The 16,192-nt window shown below is 42.4% G+C and overlaps 2 gene segments (V, D, J or C); one reads left to right on the top strand and one right to left on the bottom strand.

Moving 5' to 3' along the window:
* The window catches only part of LOC128617795 (Ig kappa chain C region, B allele-like), a 13,684-nt gene extending 4,961 nt beyond the window's left edge, over positions 1-8,723 (bottom strand). Inside the window, 1 exon segment of the C gene segment in view lies at positions 8,642-8,723. Within this exon segment, the coding sequence occupies positions 8,642-8,723 (82 nt within the window).
* A 4,359-nt stretch (positions 8,724-13,082) lies between these two features.
* On the top strand, positions 13,083-14,436 carry LOC128618022 (immunoglobulin kappa variable 3-15-like). The segment is given in 2 exon segments: positions 13,083-13,251; positions 13,358-14,436. Coding segments are annotated over 2 exon segments (408 nt in total).
* Positions 14,437-16,192: the final 1,756 nt, after the last annotated feature.

Here is a 16,192-nt window from a genome sequence, read left to right as displayed (position 1 = left end):
GATTCAATATTGGGTAATGTCAAACGGATGTACAGCCGGATTTTTTTCAGTGCAGAAAAAGGAACCGTTGTGCTTTTCAAGTTCTCGGTCCCGGGTCACATCCGCTGGAGCTGCGCTACTGAGAGCGTAACTTTTAACGAGTGTGACTGGAGAAAGTTCAGAAAATGGTGCAAGGAATTTGACTACATTATTAGAATGGACTTCTTTTCCCCGGATGCGTACAGGCGTAAATGGAGCAGTTCATCTCTGCAATGCAAATACCGCATCAGAGCAACAAATTTCTGCAAGAACCAGGTTTCACTGCACTGTGTTTCGGTATTAACCGGTGACGACACACACTTTCACAAAGAGATCTGCGAAGTGAGGTACGAACGAACCAGCTGGCATGAACTACAACGCTATTTCCAACAAATCGATGAATTATTCCAAAAAATTGGAAGAGACAAAGAAACAGGGAAAATAAAAGTAAGGCTAGAAGATCTCTTCTGAGATCATCAATATACTACTCCTGAGCAGAAACTCCACCTTCCCAAGACTCCTAAACTCCTAAACCTTCCCAAGCTGCAACGTTTGTCACGACCCCGAATGTTATAAACACCCAAAGAACGTAACTAAATGCCCAGAGTGTCAGAGATTGTGTAGATCCCGATACGGTTTCAAGAGACATAAAGCGAAGATTCAGTCGAGCAAAGGAGAATATTCTATGTGTGAAACGGGGTTCTACTGCAGTAAATGTAAACGTGTGATAAGGGATAAACCTTCTAATCGTGAGAAACATGAGTGCACACATCCGAAATGCATGCTCTGTGGTCAAAAACTCGACGAGGATATCGAGCATAGATGATTTATACAGCGGGCTAGGAAAGAACGCGAAAATACGGACTATGTGTTTTACCATTTCGAGACCAGGCAGGAAACAGGAACTCATGTAGCCAATTTCATATGCTGTATTGATTTTAAGGGAGAGGAGTGGGTGGCTGAAGGGGATGATTGCGTCAGTGCCTTCTTTAAAAAGTTTCGGTGTAATACATACCACGGTTACACGTTTATCGTGCATAACGCTAGCGGGTTCGATTCATACCTTTTCTTAAACCATTTAGTGAAAGAAGGAATCACACCCGAAATCATAGCGCAAGGTGGTAAAATTTTGTGCTTCATCGATACCGCGTTTCGCCAGTCCTGCATTGATAGTCTATCATTCTTACCCATGAAGTTGAGCAGCATCCCGAAAGCCATGGGTTTTTCGGAAAGCAAGAAAGGTTATTTTCCCCATTTCTGGAACACCGTAGAACATCAGGATTACGTAGGGCCGTATCCTGACCCTAAGTTTTACGGTGTAGACGGCATGATGCCTAAGGATAGAGAAGATTTCTTTAAGTGGTACAGAACGGTTTCTGACAAAGTCTTTGATTTCAAGAAAGAGATGGCAGAATACTGTGTGAACGACGTAGAGATTTTGAGAAAGGGGTGTATAGCTTTCAGAGAAGAAATTCTGGAAAGTACAAAGGTCGATCCTTTTAAATGCATAACGATCGCTTCTGTGTGCATGAAAATCTTTAGAACCAAGTTCCTGCGTAAAGACACTTTAGCTATTGATAACTACATCACCACTCAGAAATCTTACTCATCACCTTCCATACAATGGCTCGAATACGTTTCTAAAACGCAAAACCTACCCATTCGCCACGCTTTGAACGAAGGTGAAGTCAGGTTTGGTAAGTATTACGTAGATGGTTACTGTGAGGAAGGGGAAATTGTAAGGTTTTTGAGTTTCTTGGATGTTTTTATCACGGCTGTGAAAAGTGTTTTCCCTCAATGACCCCGCATCCTCTTACCAAATCCAATGCTACCTTCGGAGATATCCGTCAGAAATCGATGGAGAGAATTAAGAATTTGCAAGACACTCTCAATTTGCATGTCACTCTGATGTGGGAACACGAGTGGAATGAAATGAAAAAAAAAACGACAACCGCGTGCTAAACTTTCTAAAAGACTTTGACTTTCCTGAGCGTTTAAACCCGCGAGATGCTCTTTTCGGCGGTCGAACAAACGCGTTACATTTGCATTATGTAGCTCAACCCGGTGAGAGAATCGATTATTTCGATTTTACCTCTCTTTACCCATTTGTGAATAAGACAAAGACATATCCGATCGATCACCCTATCATCATTTATCGTGACTTTCAACCTCTGAAATATTACTTTGGTATCGTCAGAGCAAAAGCATTACCGCCTAGGGGTCTGTGGGCACCTGTTCTACCGTTTCGTGTAAAAAGCAAACTCCTCTTTCCTCTTTGTAGAACGTGCGCCGAACATCAGCTAAAACAATGCGATCATACGGATCAGGAGAGAGCTCTTACCGGAACATGGGCATCTATCGAAATTGAGAAAGCCGTCGAAAAAGGTGACAAAATTCTAAAAGTGTTTGAAGTGTGGCACGTTCCTGAAAGGTCTGATGAGCTTTTTACGAGATATATTAAAATGTTCCTCAAGACCAAACAGGAAAGTTCAGGTTATCCGTCCTGGGTCGATGATGAATCCTCTAAACGTGAGTACATTCGCAAATGTAAGGAGAACGAAGGGATCACGTCGGATCCGAAATTTATCACCGTTAATCCTGCCAAAAGATCCGTGGCTAAACTCGCACTAAACTCGTTGTGGGGTAAGATGTGTCAAAGACCTGACAGATCAAACACCACCTTAATTCGCGATCCTGCCGAGTTTTTGCAGTTCGTGTTCTCCGATATTTATAATGTGAGTCAGTTCTCTTTTTTGAACGAGAAGGTGGCGATGGTGCAGTGGCGTTACGCAGACGAGAGACTGATTAAACCGCTGAACGCTAATGTATTCATCGGAATTTTCACTACCGCATACGCTAGACTTGAGCTGTACAATTTGATGGATCGATTGGATCAGCGTTGTTTGTACACAGACACCGATAGCGTCATTTTTAAAAGTAAGGAAGGTGACCGGGTGCCACCCTTAAGCGATTACTTGGGTGGTCTTACCAGCGAACTAGATGATGGCGTTCAAATCGTAGAATTCGCAAGTGCAGGTCCTAAAACCTACGGTTACAAAACCGTGAAAGGAAAAACAACCATGAAAGCTAAAGGCATTACTTTAAATTGTATCAATTCTGAAATTGTCAGTTTGAAATCACTGACAGAACTGGTGGACGAGCGAGTGAAAAATCCGGATCAAACCGGTCAACTCGTAACCAGGCATAACCAAATCGTGAGAGATAAAAAGGGGTTTCATTTGAGAAACAAAACACAGATGAAAAGGTTCAGGGTTGTGTACGATAAGCGTGTTCTATTACCCGATTTTACAACTCTCCCTTACGGCTATTAAGACTATTCTTGTATATATGTGTATATAGTCTCTGTTGATGTGTTTTGTAATGGAAAATATGAATGTGACAGCTTTTGATGTTAGGATGCAACTTCCCTTTTCATGTATAGTATGTGGACCGAGTAATAGCGGAAAATCTTATCTTATCAAAATGTTGTCGGAAAACTGTAAAGAGGTAATGTCGGTTGTTCCGGAAAACATTGTCTGGTGTTATACGTGTTGGCAACCTCTGTACGATGAATTGACGACCAGAATAAATATAAAATTTCTTCAAGGAATCCCTGATTCTTTGTGTGATGACGAACGATTTCCGCCCAATAAAAAAAACTTGTTGGTAATCGATGAGTTGATGGAATCCGCCAGTAAAAACGATGAAGTAGAAAAGGCTTTTACAAAATACACCCACCACAGAAATCTGAGCGTCATCTACCTCGTTCAAAACTTGTTTTTTCAAGGCAAGACTAGCAGAACAATCAACCTGAACACCAACTACATGGTTCTTTTTAAAAACCCTAGAGATAAATTACAGATCAGCATACTGGCTCGTCAAATGTATCCGGGTATCAGCAAGTATTTTTTAGAATGCTTTCTCGACGCCGTCTCTAGACCTTACGGGTATTTATTTGTTGACCTGAAAGCACAAACGCCAGAAGAACTTCGTCTCCGGTCAGGGGTGTTTCTGGGGGAGAATCCGGTTGTGTATGTTCCTAAGAAGAAGAAAAAAATACTTTAAAGTATCGACAACAAATGTCTGATCGATTGAAAAAAACCCTCCCGCTACTGAATTCATTACACAGGTCTCCACCCCGAAGGAGAAAGGGTATATTACGTGATGCGCCCACAGATCTCATACTGAGCATATGTGAACTAGCTTTAAACGTACTCAGAGGGAACATACTGCTGACGACAAAACAGTACAGGGTTTTAAAAAAACAAAAAAAATGGATCAAACTATTTGCTGATAAAAGAGCGTCCGTAGAAAGAAAAAGGAAAGTTATTAATCAATCCGGAGGATTTCTTCTGCCTTTGCTCAGTGTAGCCATTCCTTTTATAAGCAGCTTAATCGCATCCCGCAACAATTAACATGGAGACTGCAGAGAAAATGTATTTAGTCCCTCAACATCAGATCGATAATCTTAGAAACATCACAGCAGAGAAGGAAAGCTTAAGAAAGACTGTCGAAAACAACTTGGACGATGCAATACGAGGTATTTTACCGAGGACTGATCTGAACGATTACGATAAGGCGAAACTCTACGCGTCGGTGCTGCAAATTTTTATAACCTTGGTTAAAGTAGGGGATCAGGAGACCGCTCAGTTGACCCTGTCCCTACCTAAAATACCGGAAAGCAAAACGGAAGCAGCGGTGACCGAACCACCCAAAGACGAGATCGTACAAGAGGTGCTCGCTAACATTTCTGCGAGAAACAAAAGAAACGCTTCGTACGTTATGGAAAAACTTTTAAAAGCCGGTGCATGGTGGAACGATAGCGGTGAATTTACTTTTAAAGGAAACACTATCAAAGGATCTCACATGGTGGATCTGCTTAAAAATCTCACTGCACATCATAGAGTAGCCGACGATCGGAGGCCTTTAGGCTGGAAAGAGTTCTTACAGACAGTACCCAACCTAAATATACCCTTTTCAGCAATACCTAATGGTGGCGTTCGACGCAAAATATCTGACATAAAAAGATCTAAAGATATCTCTCATCTTGTTTCCCCACCTAAAAGCAAAGACTATGATTCTGAACCAGTTTTCAAATCCCCCGTTTTTAACCGTTCTGAATGGTTTGGTTTTTGAAATGACGATGGACAACGAATGTTATATTGTGTTACCCTTTATTTCAATAAATAACTTTTGTTTAACAATTTCTTGTGAAGCGTCATCATTTATCATTCCACTACACATGCAAATGAAACATATCTAGACAGTTAGCACATTGTACACAAGTAAATGAACGCTTTTTATTTACTCTAGGGTACATTTTTTTAACAAAAGACACGACACCATTATCATTTCTATCTAAGTCATTGCTATACATAGACATAATACGGTTAAACGAATAACCTCTAGCTTTGTGGCACAGAAAAAACACGCAGTGTTGCCCGCAGCAAACTGATGTAAAGTTTTGAACTTGTACAGGGTTATATTTTATTCTGCAACAGATCTTTGTCAAAAAATAATGAACCGATTGAGGAAAGACTTCGTAGTCTGGAGGGTTTCCGTACGAGTCAAAAAATTCTCCGGTGGTTTCGTCATTAAGGCATAAAGCTAGCCAGTGTTCGCCCGGCATGTGTCTCGGATGTGTGTTTACGATGAACAAAGCGGGAAACTTTCTCAGCGTACTCGTAGGTAGCTCGTCACAGGCCATCACACTATTTTTTCTACTTCAGGACAACTTCTCATAACCTCGGTTAGTTCTCTGGTATCCATGCGTTACTGGTAATCGATGAGCACGTTTCTTCGATTGTTTATTTCTAGAATACTGTCGAAACTGGCGTACACGATTAGATTCACTGTGCTCGGAAGCGGTTGTCGAAATCTGAGTTCCAATCGCATATTTCCCGACTTTATTAATGACAAATGTTGCCCACAATCGTCGTCAGGATTCAGGTTGAATGAGAATGAAGTATATCCGTTCAGGTACTCTTCTCTGTTTATCGACAGTGCCTGATCTTTCAGCTGCTTTCCTGATGCTAAAATTAAAGAAGGGAATTCACGGACGGCGTTACCGGACTGAAAAACAGGCTGAAAAGGTTTTGCAGGATATTGAGTACCGTCTACATAGAGAGCGATAGACTCTGCGTCGTAATGTTTAAAATTAAAAGGGTTTTTATTGTACGACCTGCTGAAGGCATCGTTGTCTACCATCCCAGAGATAATGGTTTTAGATAAGGGGCCGAGGAAGAGGTTCTCTTGTGAACAAATGCGGCTCCCTGCAGCTAGACAGAAGGTCTTCAGACAGACTCTTTCGATCGGGTACTCGGCTGTGGCACTGAGAAGAGCTTGCCCGTGACCGATTTTTACAGACGGTGAGACGGTTCCTTTCTTCACAAAAAGAGAAGCGTTGAGTATTTTCAGAAGGAAATCTTCCTTCATCAAGCAGAATTCAGCTTTGCTGCAAACCATTTTAATCCTCAAATCGATTCCGTTCAGTAAAAGTTTATCCTGAAAAAATATATCCGAGTGAATGTGTCCAATCAGGTCAAAGGTGTTGCTTTCAGCACTGAAACTGGCCCTTTTTTTGAGACCTTCGTTTCGACCGTCTGGGTCTGTGGCATCCATATGCCCAGCTGTGTCTTTGTAGAATAGCCCGGTGCAAAATTGTGTTTCCAAGATATCTTTTCCATAGTTGAGAAGACTTTCAAAGGTAGCACGGTATGGGTATGTACTGCTAGATTGAGAAATAAGACGATCCCCGAGCATGACATCCACTTGTGAAAAAAGTGAGGCTACGGGGTAGTTAACGACCCCAACCTTTGCATCGTTAGCTATATTGGAACCGTCGGGATTCACGATTTTACAGGACAGATGTAAAAAAGTGTTGTTCACGTCGAGGTAAACCTCCCCGTTTCCAGCCACGTAGAACTCCAGGGGCCCGTTGTCCGTAAGAGCGGAAATTGGAGGTATTTCGACATAAGTGTACTTCTCGATACTCGTTTGAGTATAAGGTAATGTGAAAATATCCAATTCTGTCTTGGTACACTCTGAGGATAGACTGTGTAAGAAAGCCATGATGTTAGAAAATGTTCAGCCGCTTTCTCTTGTGAGAGATGGTAGGATGTCTGTTGCCTCTCTGCTCGGTCTTTTTCACACTGGTCTTGAGTTTAGTAGCCTTACGTCTTTTATTCAGAATCACGTGTCGACGTCCTGGGAGCCTTTTAGATTTTTTACGCGCAATCAATGCAAGGCCTGATCCGTCTTGATTCTGAGTTTGTGTCTTGCTCATAATGTTGCTCACTACGTCGCTTACGAAACCTTTAGCCGCTGTTTTTAAATGAGGTTTTGCAATAGCAAACCCCCTTTTGAGGAACGGAAAAGCCATTCTAAAAAGACCCTTGATCAGACCTCCTAGCCCCGACCCATACATGGTGGGGGCGCCTTGAAACCCCGGAAGGCCATTTCCAGCCTGACGGACATGATAATCCACGTAGGTCTGCAGGTGAACGTAGCCCCTATCCATCATTTTACATACGGAACGAATGTTTAGCGGGTCTAAAGTGTAGTTTAGCTATACATTTTCCGTAACTAAAAGGTATAGGCTTGTTCTGATCCGATTTGACTTCGATTACTATATCGGTGATGTGGTTCTTGGTGAGAGGTACGTAATGCAGCTTATCATAAGTAATTGTGACGACTTTGTTGTTTTCTCCCGTTATATGTACACATCTCAGTAACGGGGCAACACTGTCACCAACTCGCTGATACTCGATAACGTCTGTATATACATACATCGTGTAAAAGCCTGCGTGAATATCAGCGGGGTTAGGCGCGTCTGGTTCTCGGGCCGTTATCGGAACACCGGGGTTCATACCGAGCATATATGCTAATTTTCCATTAGCTTTGAACACAAAATGTTTTTGGGATGCAATGTGTATTTTATTTTTCATAGGGTTATAGGTTATCTCCATTCCAAGTTCCAATTTCTTCATGTTTTTGTTGATTTCACTAACCAGTTCCTCGATACTTTTGTAATATCCTTGAGTGATATTAAAGGTACTGTTTTGTGTTTTCTTTCCATCCCTCTGGATAATATGAAAAGGACAGTCTTCCTCTGTTAACGAGTACCAACTCTGGATATATTGAACCTCCGCGAGCGAGACTTCCCATATCCCGCTCAAATCGATTGGTTTGGCGAATTTAGTAGTGTAGTGCGCGATCTTATTATTAGGGTAAATATCCAGCGACGCGTTGCTTGGAAGTGTCACAAAGAAGCCGCACTTTTTCTTCATTATGGTGAGAATTCTTCTGTCATCAGCTGTGGAGGTCTTCCTTGGCCTACCATTCACTTTATGGTTACGAAGCTCACCAGTTCTCTCTTTCTTCTTAATAATCTTCCGAACAGTTGATTTGGTAAGCCTAAGCTTTGGCCGATGTGTCTGACTGCTTTTTTCTCGATTCTCAGCCTTATAATAGTTTTCTTGACTTTCACTGGTACAAATCTGGTCCTCATGTTGACAAACAGCAGAAGCAGATGCCAAGGGTGACCAAAAGCCTTGAATCAAGACCAGATGCTGAAAGCTGAGAGTAGTGTGTATACCTACATTACTGAAACAATTAAACACACCTGAGTTGTCACGACCCCCAGGGCTATTCCACCTTGGGCCACCCTGACTGTCCTTGTAGAACTTCTTCCTCTGTTTACTCATGTGGTTTTTATTTCCCTGGTTGGTTAGTGCTTTATTTAAGTTCCCTGTGGTTCTTCCTTAGTTCCTGGAGTACTCACTCATGTCAGGTTATGTTTGAGTTTCTGGTTTTCTTGTGTTGGTTCTGCTTGTGTTATTTGCACCATGTTTTTGATTATTTAGCATTTTTCTTAGTGTTTACTTTCTAGTTCATTAAGTTCTGATAATCCTGGTTTCTAATGTGTCTTCTCCCCGTGTTTGTCCCTTAAGTCCTTTTCATTGATCCTGTTCCCTGTGTTGTCTTCAATGAAGACGTTTTGCATCCGCCTCTCTGAGTTCTCCCCTGTTACATGAGTAATCACAAACACCTGTGCTGCCCAATCACTGTGGTGCCTTGGATCACCAATCATGGTGCCTTGAAATGGGGAGTATGTATGTATTATTATGTATTAATGTATTATGCAGCGCTCAGTGAAACTCGACTTCCGGAAGAAGGACTAATCGAGGAAGTTGGTGCCGGCTACACTTTCTTCTGGAGTGGGTGTCCAAAGGAGGTGCGATGAGAAGCGGTAGGCGGCTTCGCCATCCGGAACGAAATTGCCAAGAAACTCAGCAACCTTCCTAACGGCGTCAATGACCGTCTGATGACTCTTCGGCTTCCTCTTTCAGGAAAGTCTTATGCGACACTGATTAGTGCTTACGTGCCGACGATGTCAAACCCGGAAGAAGCAAAGGACAAGTTCTACGAAGACCTAAATACTATCCTCTTGAATGTGCCAAAGACGGATAAATTGATCATTCTTGAAGATTTCAACGCGCGTGTTGGGTCGGACAGCCAGATGTGGAATGGAGTCATAGGGAAGCATGGCATTGGCAACTGCAATAGGCCTCCTTCTTCTTAGAACCCGCAGCAAACACCGGCTCATTATCACAAACACGTTGTTTCGACTACGTAATCGAAACAAAACCACTTGGATGCATCCGAGGTCCCACCATTGGCACCTCCTGGATTACATTATCATCAGACGCTGCGACAGACGGGATGTTGTGGGATGTTGACATGTTGTGGGATGCATACAGGGACGAGGACCCTGGCATTGAACTTCGATACCGTACTGACGGTAAACTGTTCAATCTGCGAAGGCTTCAAGCAGTGACCAAGGTTTCCTTTCAGCATGTGCACGACCTGCTGTTTGCCACCATTGCGGTGGACATGCAAAGAAGCCTGGACTTGTTCTCCGCCGCCTGCAACAACTTCGGACTAACCATCAGCACCGACAAAACAATTGTGATGCATCAACCTGCCCCAGGTGCGCCCTACGAAAAACCTTTGCTGCGGGTCAACAACCGACTTCTGTCTGCCGTTGACAAGTTCACCTATCTCGGAAGCACAGTTTCTCGGCATGTGCTAATTGATGATGAAGTGATCTTCCGGATTTCAAAAGCCAGCTGCGCTTTCGAACATCTAAGATCATCAGTTTGAAATCGACCTGGAGTTAACCTCTCTGTGAAACTCTGTATGTACAAGGCCATTGTCCTATCCTCCATGCTCTATGGCTCTGAAACGTGGACCGTCTACCAACGGCACGCCAAGAAATTGAATCACTTCCACCTCAGTTGCCTTCGACGTATACTCGCCATCAAATGGCAGGACAGAATCCCAGACACTGAAGTTCTGGAGCAAACAAAACTACCCAGCATCTTCGCAACGCTGAAACAAATTCAACTGCGCTGGGCCGGTCATGTTAGCAGAATGTCGGATACGCGCCTTCCTAAACGTATCCTATACGGCGAACTTGTAGCTGGATTATGATCTCGCGGTGGACAGAAGAAACGCTTCAAGGACACTCTGAAAATGAACATGAAGGATCTCAACATCGATCATAACAGCTGGGAAATTATTGCACAAGGTCAGAACACCTGGCGTAGAGAAGTGAAACAAGGAACCGCAGCCTATGAAGAAAAAAGAATCGATGAAGCAAGAAGGAAGCGCCAAGCCAGAAAACAAACCGGAAGCCAAAGGCCCGTACCCCAACACAGGAATCAACCAGTCTGCCCACATTGTGGTCACACATTTCTTGCCCGCACCGGGCTTGTTGGACATTTGCGCGTACATAGAAATGCCGCACCACTTCAAACTTCTCCGTAATGGAGGCATAAAAATGGAAAGTTTCGGTCCTCGTCGAAATCGACGGACGAACTCATGAATCCTTAATATGTTAATGAAGTCATGTGAATTGCATTGATGTGTTTAGAAAGAGTGAAAGTGTTCAGTGTTTTGTGGATCTTTATAATAATCAATGTGAATGTGAACATACATGAGAAATGACAAATTAGGTATAATCAGTTTAATATAATTTAATATAATTTAAATCTGGATCTGATTAAATCAATAGTTAACCTTATGTCTGGCTAAACTGTTAAATACTACACTTAAGTTACATGTGAGGAAAAAATTATAATTCTTAGTCAGAAAAACGCAGACGATCATTTTCAGTTTAAATTCAGTGTCCAGTTCTGACACCAAGTAGGAACAGATGAAGGAGATGACGACTCTTCCGTACTATTAATATAAAATACGTGTGCAGTGTCAGTTACCTCAACCATAAATCCTGCACTAAAGAAAGACGTGAAAGCAGCTTCCTGCTCCACACCCAGCTAAACACACAGAGACAGTTTTAACCAGTAAAACTGAGAGATCAGTGAAGTGAGAGAGAGATTTACATGAAGACGGCCGAGTGATCCTCTTTCTCCCAGAATAGAGCAGCACTTTCACCAGATGTTCAACTTCCTTCAGCCAAACTCACTGAAGCACAACACACAGCACTGAATCTACAGCTAAACACACTCTCTCATCACACTGATAATGACTATTAACTCTAATAAAAGAACACACAATGTCCAAAATGAAGCTTTATTTCAGCAGAGCAAAACTACAGGAAGAGCAACAGGACAGTGAAGAGAGTAAAGACAGAAATGTCAGCATTGTGTAGAATTGAAACTCTATTGTAGATGGATGTGTAAGCAGCTCAGTGTTCAATTCTATCTTGGAGCTGTTAGACTTCACACTGGCTCTTTCTGAACGTGACCGGATGATCGACGTTGTCATGGGAGACCTTACAGACAAACTCCTCCCCCTTTTCCCAGAGCGCTTTGCTGAGGGTCAGGGTGCTGCTGCGTGTGTACCCGTCCTTCTTCTGTTCTTCTGCGCTGGTCAGAACCCCGTCCTTCACCTCTGAGCCGTCCACTGTCCAGCTCACCAGCGCCCCCTGTGGAGAGTAGGCAGACAGCAGGCAGAGCAGCGAGGCCGATCCCTCAGACAGCTGCAGAGAGGAGGGAGGGAGCAGAGACACGGAGGGCTTCACCGTGGGACCGGCTGGAGACCACAAACACACAATAAACACACATTTACACACGCTGACACAACATTTACTCATTACTGCTGATTCACATTACTGCAGTTCAGTAGAAACATCTGGAAACTTCTATGACCTTCAGCAGCATCTATAAACTCTACCCATAGACATAAAAACAGAACCTAACTCTAAATGAACAGAGACACACGGGGGGCTTCAATTCGGGAGCAGAATCAGAATCAGAATCGGCTTTATTGCCGAGCGTGCTCACACATACAAGGAATTTGTCTGGAGAAACATCAGTCCATTTGGTTTAAAGTCCACTAACAAACAAAGAGAACATGTGGAAGCCATCAGCTTTAACTCCACACCATAATCCATCTTCTTTCTGATGTAGTGTTCACCCAGTTCTATTCAGTACTGTAACTGCATCCAGTAGTCACATTGTATTCCAACACTGAAACACTCAGTGAGTGTATTCTGTAAATGTTCTGAACTCCAACAGAGACAAAACCGGAAACTCTGCAGCAGCACAAACGTGTTCCAGCAGCAGGAGAACATTTACTAGTTACTCTTTACATCGTGGACCGAGCAGAACTTTGATCAGATTTATTCTGGTGTTGATACTCAATGAAAAAGAATCACTAGACGCTGAACTCAAGGTGAATTTAAACAGCACAAACATCTGGATTTATTCTCTCACTTTTAACGATGAAATATAATCATTACAATCAACACAAACAAATAAATGTATTTAAGATACTGATTTTTTACACACTAACCTTCATAACAAACATTTAAAATGATTCATTTTCAACTTTTCTAAAGTTTGTTCAATAATCAAATTAATAATAAAAATAAATCCATTAATTTATTCCATTTTAAATAAAGAAGAGAGACTTACTTTTCACGATGAGTTTGGTTCCTCCACCGAAAGTCCACCACAGTGATACATTCTAATGAAGCCGTCGTACAAAAACCTCTGTTACACTACAGTGACCACACACACACACACACACACACACACACACACACAGTTGTGGTGTTTGCATATGTGTGCTGTGTCAGTGCTGCACACACTTTAAGAGCTGTAGTGCTGATCAGAGTGTGTTCAGTCCTTTCAGAGCCACTGACACGCAGCACAATGATGATGGTACTGATTCTACTGCTGGGGACACTGGGACTCCTCGCTCACCGTGAGACTCTCTCTTTACTTTTATTATTCATACACATCATCACATCACTCTCACACTCATTACTACATTTGTTGACATTATTTTAACTCTGCATCCTTTTCTTTAGAGTCCTTTGGGGAAATCGTCATGACTCAGTCTCCAGGATCTCAGTCTGTTTCTCCAGGACAATCTGTTACTCTCACCTGTACATCCAGTCAGAGTGTTGGTAGTTACCTCCACTGGTACCTGCAGAAACCTGGAGAAGCTCCTAAACTCCTGATCTATAGTGCATCTACTCGTCAGTCTGGGATTCCAGATCGTTTCAGTGGCAGTGGATCTGGTTCACAATATAATCTAAAAATCTCTGGAGTTCGGTCTGAAGATGCAGGAGATTATTACTGTCAGCAGAGTAATAGCTATCCGTACACACAGTGTTATAGCGTGGTACAAAAACCTCCCTCAGCTGTAGAGGAAGTGCTCTGACTCAGAAACACACACTGATCTGAGAACAGCTGCAGAGCTGCTAAAGCTGCACTCCACTGAACATCATCAAACGTGTTGATGTTTAAAACATAATCATTCCTGAAAAGCAGAAAACTCTTCATCAGCTGTTCCTTCTGTGATGAAAAATCAGCTGATGTGTGTAATGGTATATGATGATTTCCACCTTCTGCTAAGAGGAGCAGTGTCTACTCCACACTACTGTAACACACAATGTAGTGCAGGATCTTTCAATAAGACTCAACATTCATTTCTATATTATTCTCTATTTCAATATTCATTTTCTCATCATCTGTAAAGTTTAACCACCAAACAGTCTCCTTTTCTACCCCATAGAAATAAAACTGAATTGAACTGAACACCTTAAACACACATGACCTGAGTTCCTGCTGAAGGAAAAAATCACCACAATAGAACATAAAGCTTCATTTGACTGAAGCTAAATGTGAAGGCAGTTTGATGCAGGTCTACGTGATGATGTAATGACTGTATTTATGGTGTCGTTTAAAACATCTGTGCCTAGAAAGCTCTTGCTTCCTTTCCCCTGATTATATTCTGAGCTAAAAGAGCAGACGATCAGCTCCTGTCAGAGCACCTGGCTGATAAAAGATAAATCTACTTAGGAAGGAAGTAATAAAAAGCTTACGTCATTGCAGATCCATAAATCCAGCTGTACACTGCAGAGAGTCTGCAAAGTAGCCGATCTGCTCCATAATCTTCATCACCTGGAAAAGAGTTCTGTTCTAACCTGTAGACTAGAGATCTAGGTCTGTATCTTCAGGAGGTTCAGATTGTAGGAAAGGGGCTGATGGGAGAAGTGCTTGGATGTTCTACAAGGCTGTGGGTAACTTCCTGTCTCTATCTAAACAATCTATGACTTTATTGGTTTGAAACATAAAGGTTTTATTTGTCAGAAGTTGCTTTATAGTCCCGTGTGTTAAATGCTGAAATAATGTAGAACATCTGGATCTGGTAAATGAATCAGAATTGTTTAAATCTTTAATAAAAGACTAGGACACACACACTGGGCCTCATTTATCAATCCTTTAGTAAAGTGGTGTGTGAATGTTTGCACAGACCCGGGCGTCCTTCTTTTACACACTGGCGTTTCTTCTTAATTGAGTGACGAGTCATATTTATATTCATTTACGGATTTGTGTTGACTTGCGCTCGTTAATTATTTTCTTCACGTTTAAAATGTCTTTAATTAAAGACATGAAACAGCTGGTTTCACTAAAATCTCATTCCATGTGTTTGTACATTTGTACATGTGTGACTGAAATCAATAAGATCTATAAACCTGACAGCATCATCTGTATATAAAAGTGCAGTAATCCATGACAATTATACGGACATCAGTGAGGAGGTAAGGAATATTGTGCTGTTGTTGTGATTGTTCATTTCTGAAACGTTTTGTTCCTATTTTCTGACTGAATTCTGGAGTTTATTTTCAGGACTCACCAGAAGATTCTGCTAACATCAGCATCCTTCCTGAAGCACGTGGCTCTGAGAAGATTGCACATGTACAGTCGGCCATGTTAGACGTTAGCAGTCCAAGAGGTTCCTGCCAATATCTGCTCTGAAGGTGAAGAGTGGAGGACCAGGACGACCCCACTAACAAATCAAAAGCAGGTCATTAACTTGGTGGAGGACTTTCATTCCACTGGCCCACTCACCTCAGAATTCAGTGGAGCTCAATTCAAAGCAGAGATGGAATCTGTTCTAGATAATAATACACTGCTTTTGTCCTTTGAGTCTTGGAGCATTGGGCACAGCAGGCTTTGGTTCTACAGTGATACAGTCACGGTACAAAACCCTCTGTTACACTACAGTGACCACACACACACACACACACACACACACACACACACACACACACACACACGTTTCCATAGAGAGAGGTTCCACTTTGCATTAGCAGCTCATGCTTCAGCGCTCTGCGAGTGTTTATAGCCCTGTGACTTTAACACTTCATGACTGAGAGCTGCTGCTCAGCGACTTCACCCACAGCAACCATGAGTTTGATCAGCGTCTTCATCTGCACACTGGCCCTCTGCGCTCGAGGTAACACAATGTTTTATCTTCTCCTGTTCAGCTGACAAATCCATGTGAAGTAGGCCGACTAGATGAACTTCAAACTCAACATCATTATTAATGTAGGGAACGGATTTGTTCTTCTTCTTTTTTTCAGGATCCAGAGGTCAGGTGACTGTGACTCAGAGTCCTGCAGTGAAACCTGTTTCTCCAGGAGACACACTCACCATCAGCTGTAAAACCAGCTCTGATGTTTATGTTGACTCTGATGGAGATCATTATATATTCTGGTATCAGCAGAAAGCTGGAGAAGCTCCTAAACTCCTGATAAAATATGTGAAGATGTTACAGTCAGGTATTCCAGCTCGTTTCAGTGGCAGTGGATCTGGATCTGATTTCACTCTGACCATCAGTGGAGTCCAGACTG

This window comes from Ictalurus furcatus, chromosome 14, assembly GCF_023375685.1.
Source record: "Ictalurus furcatus strain D&B chromosome 14, Billie_1.0, whole genome shotgun sequence".
Classification (NCBI taxonomy): domain Eukaryota; kingdom Metazoa; phylum Chordata; class Actinopteri; order Siluriformes; family Ictaluridae; genus Ictalurus; species Ictalurus furcatus.
This window is presented reverse-complemented; position numbering and strand designations above follow the sequence as displayed.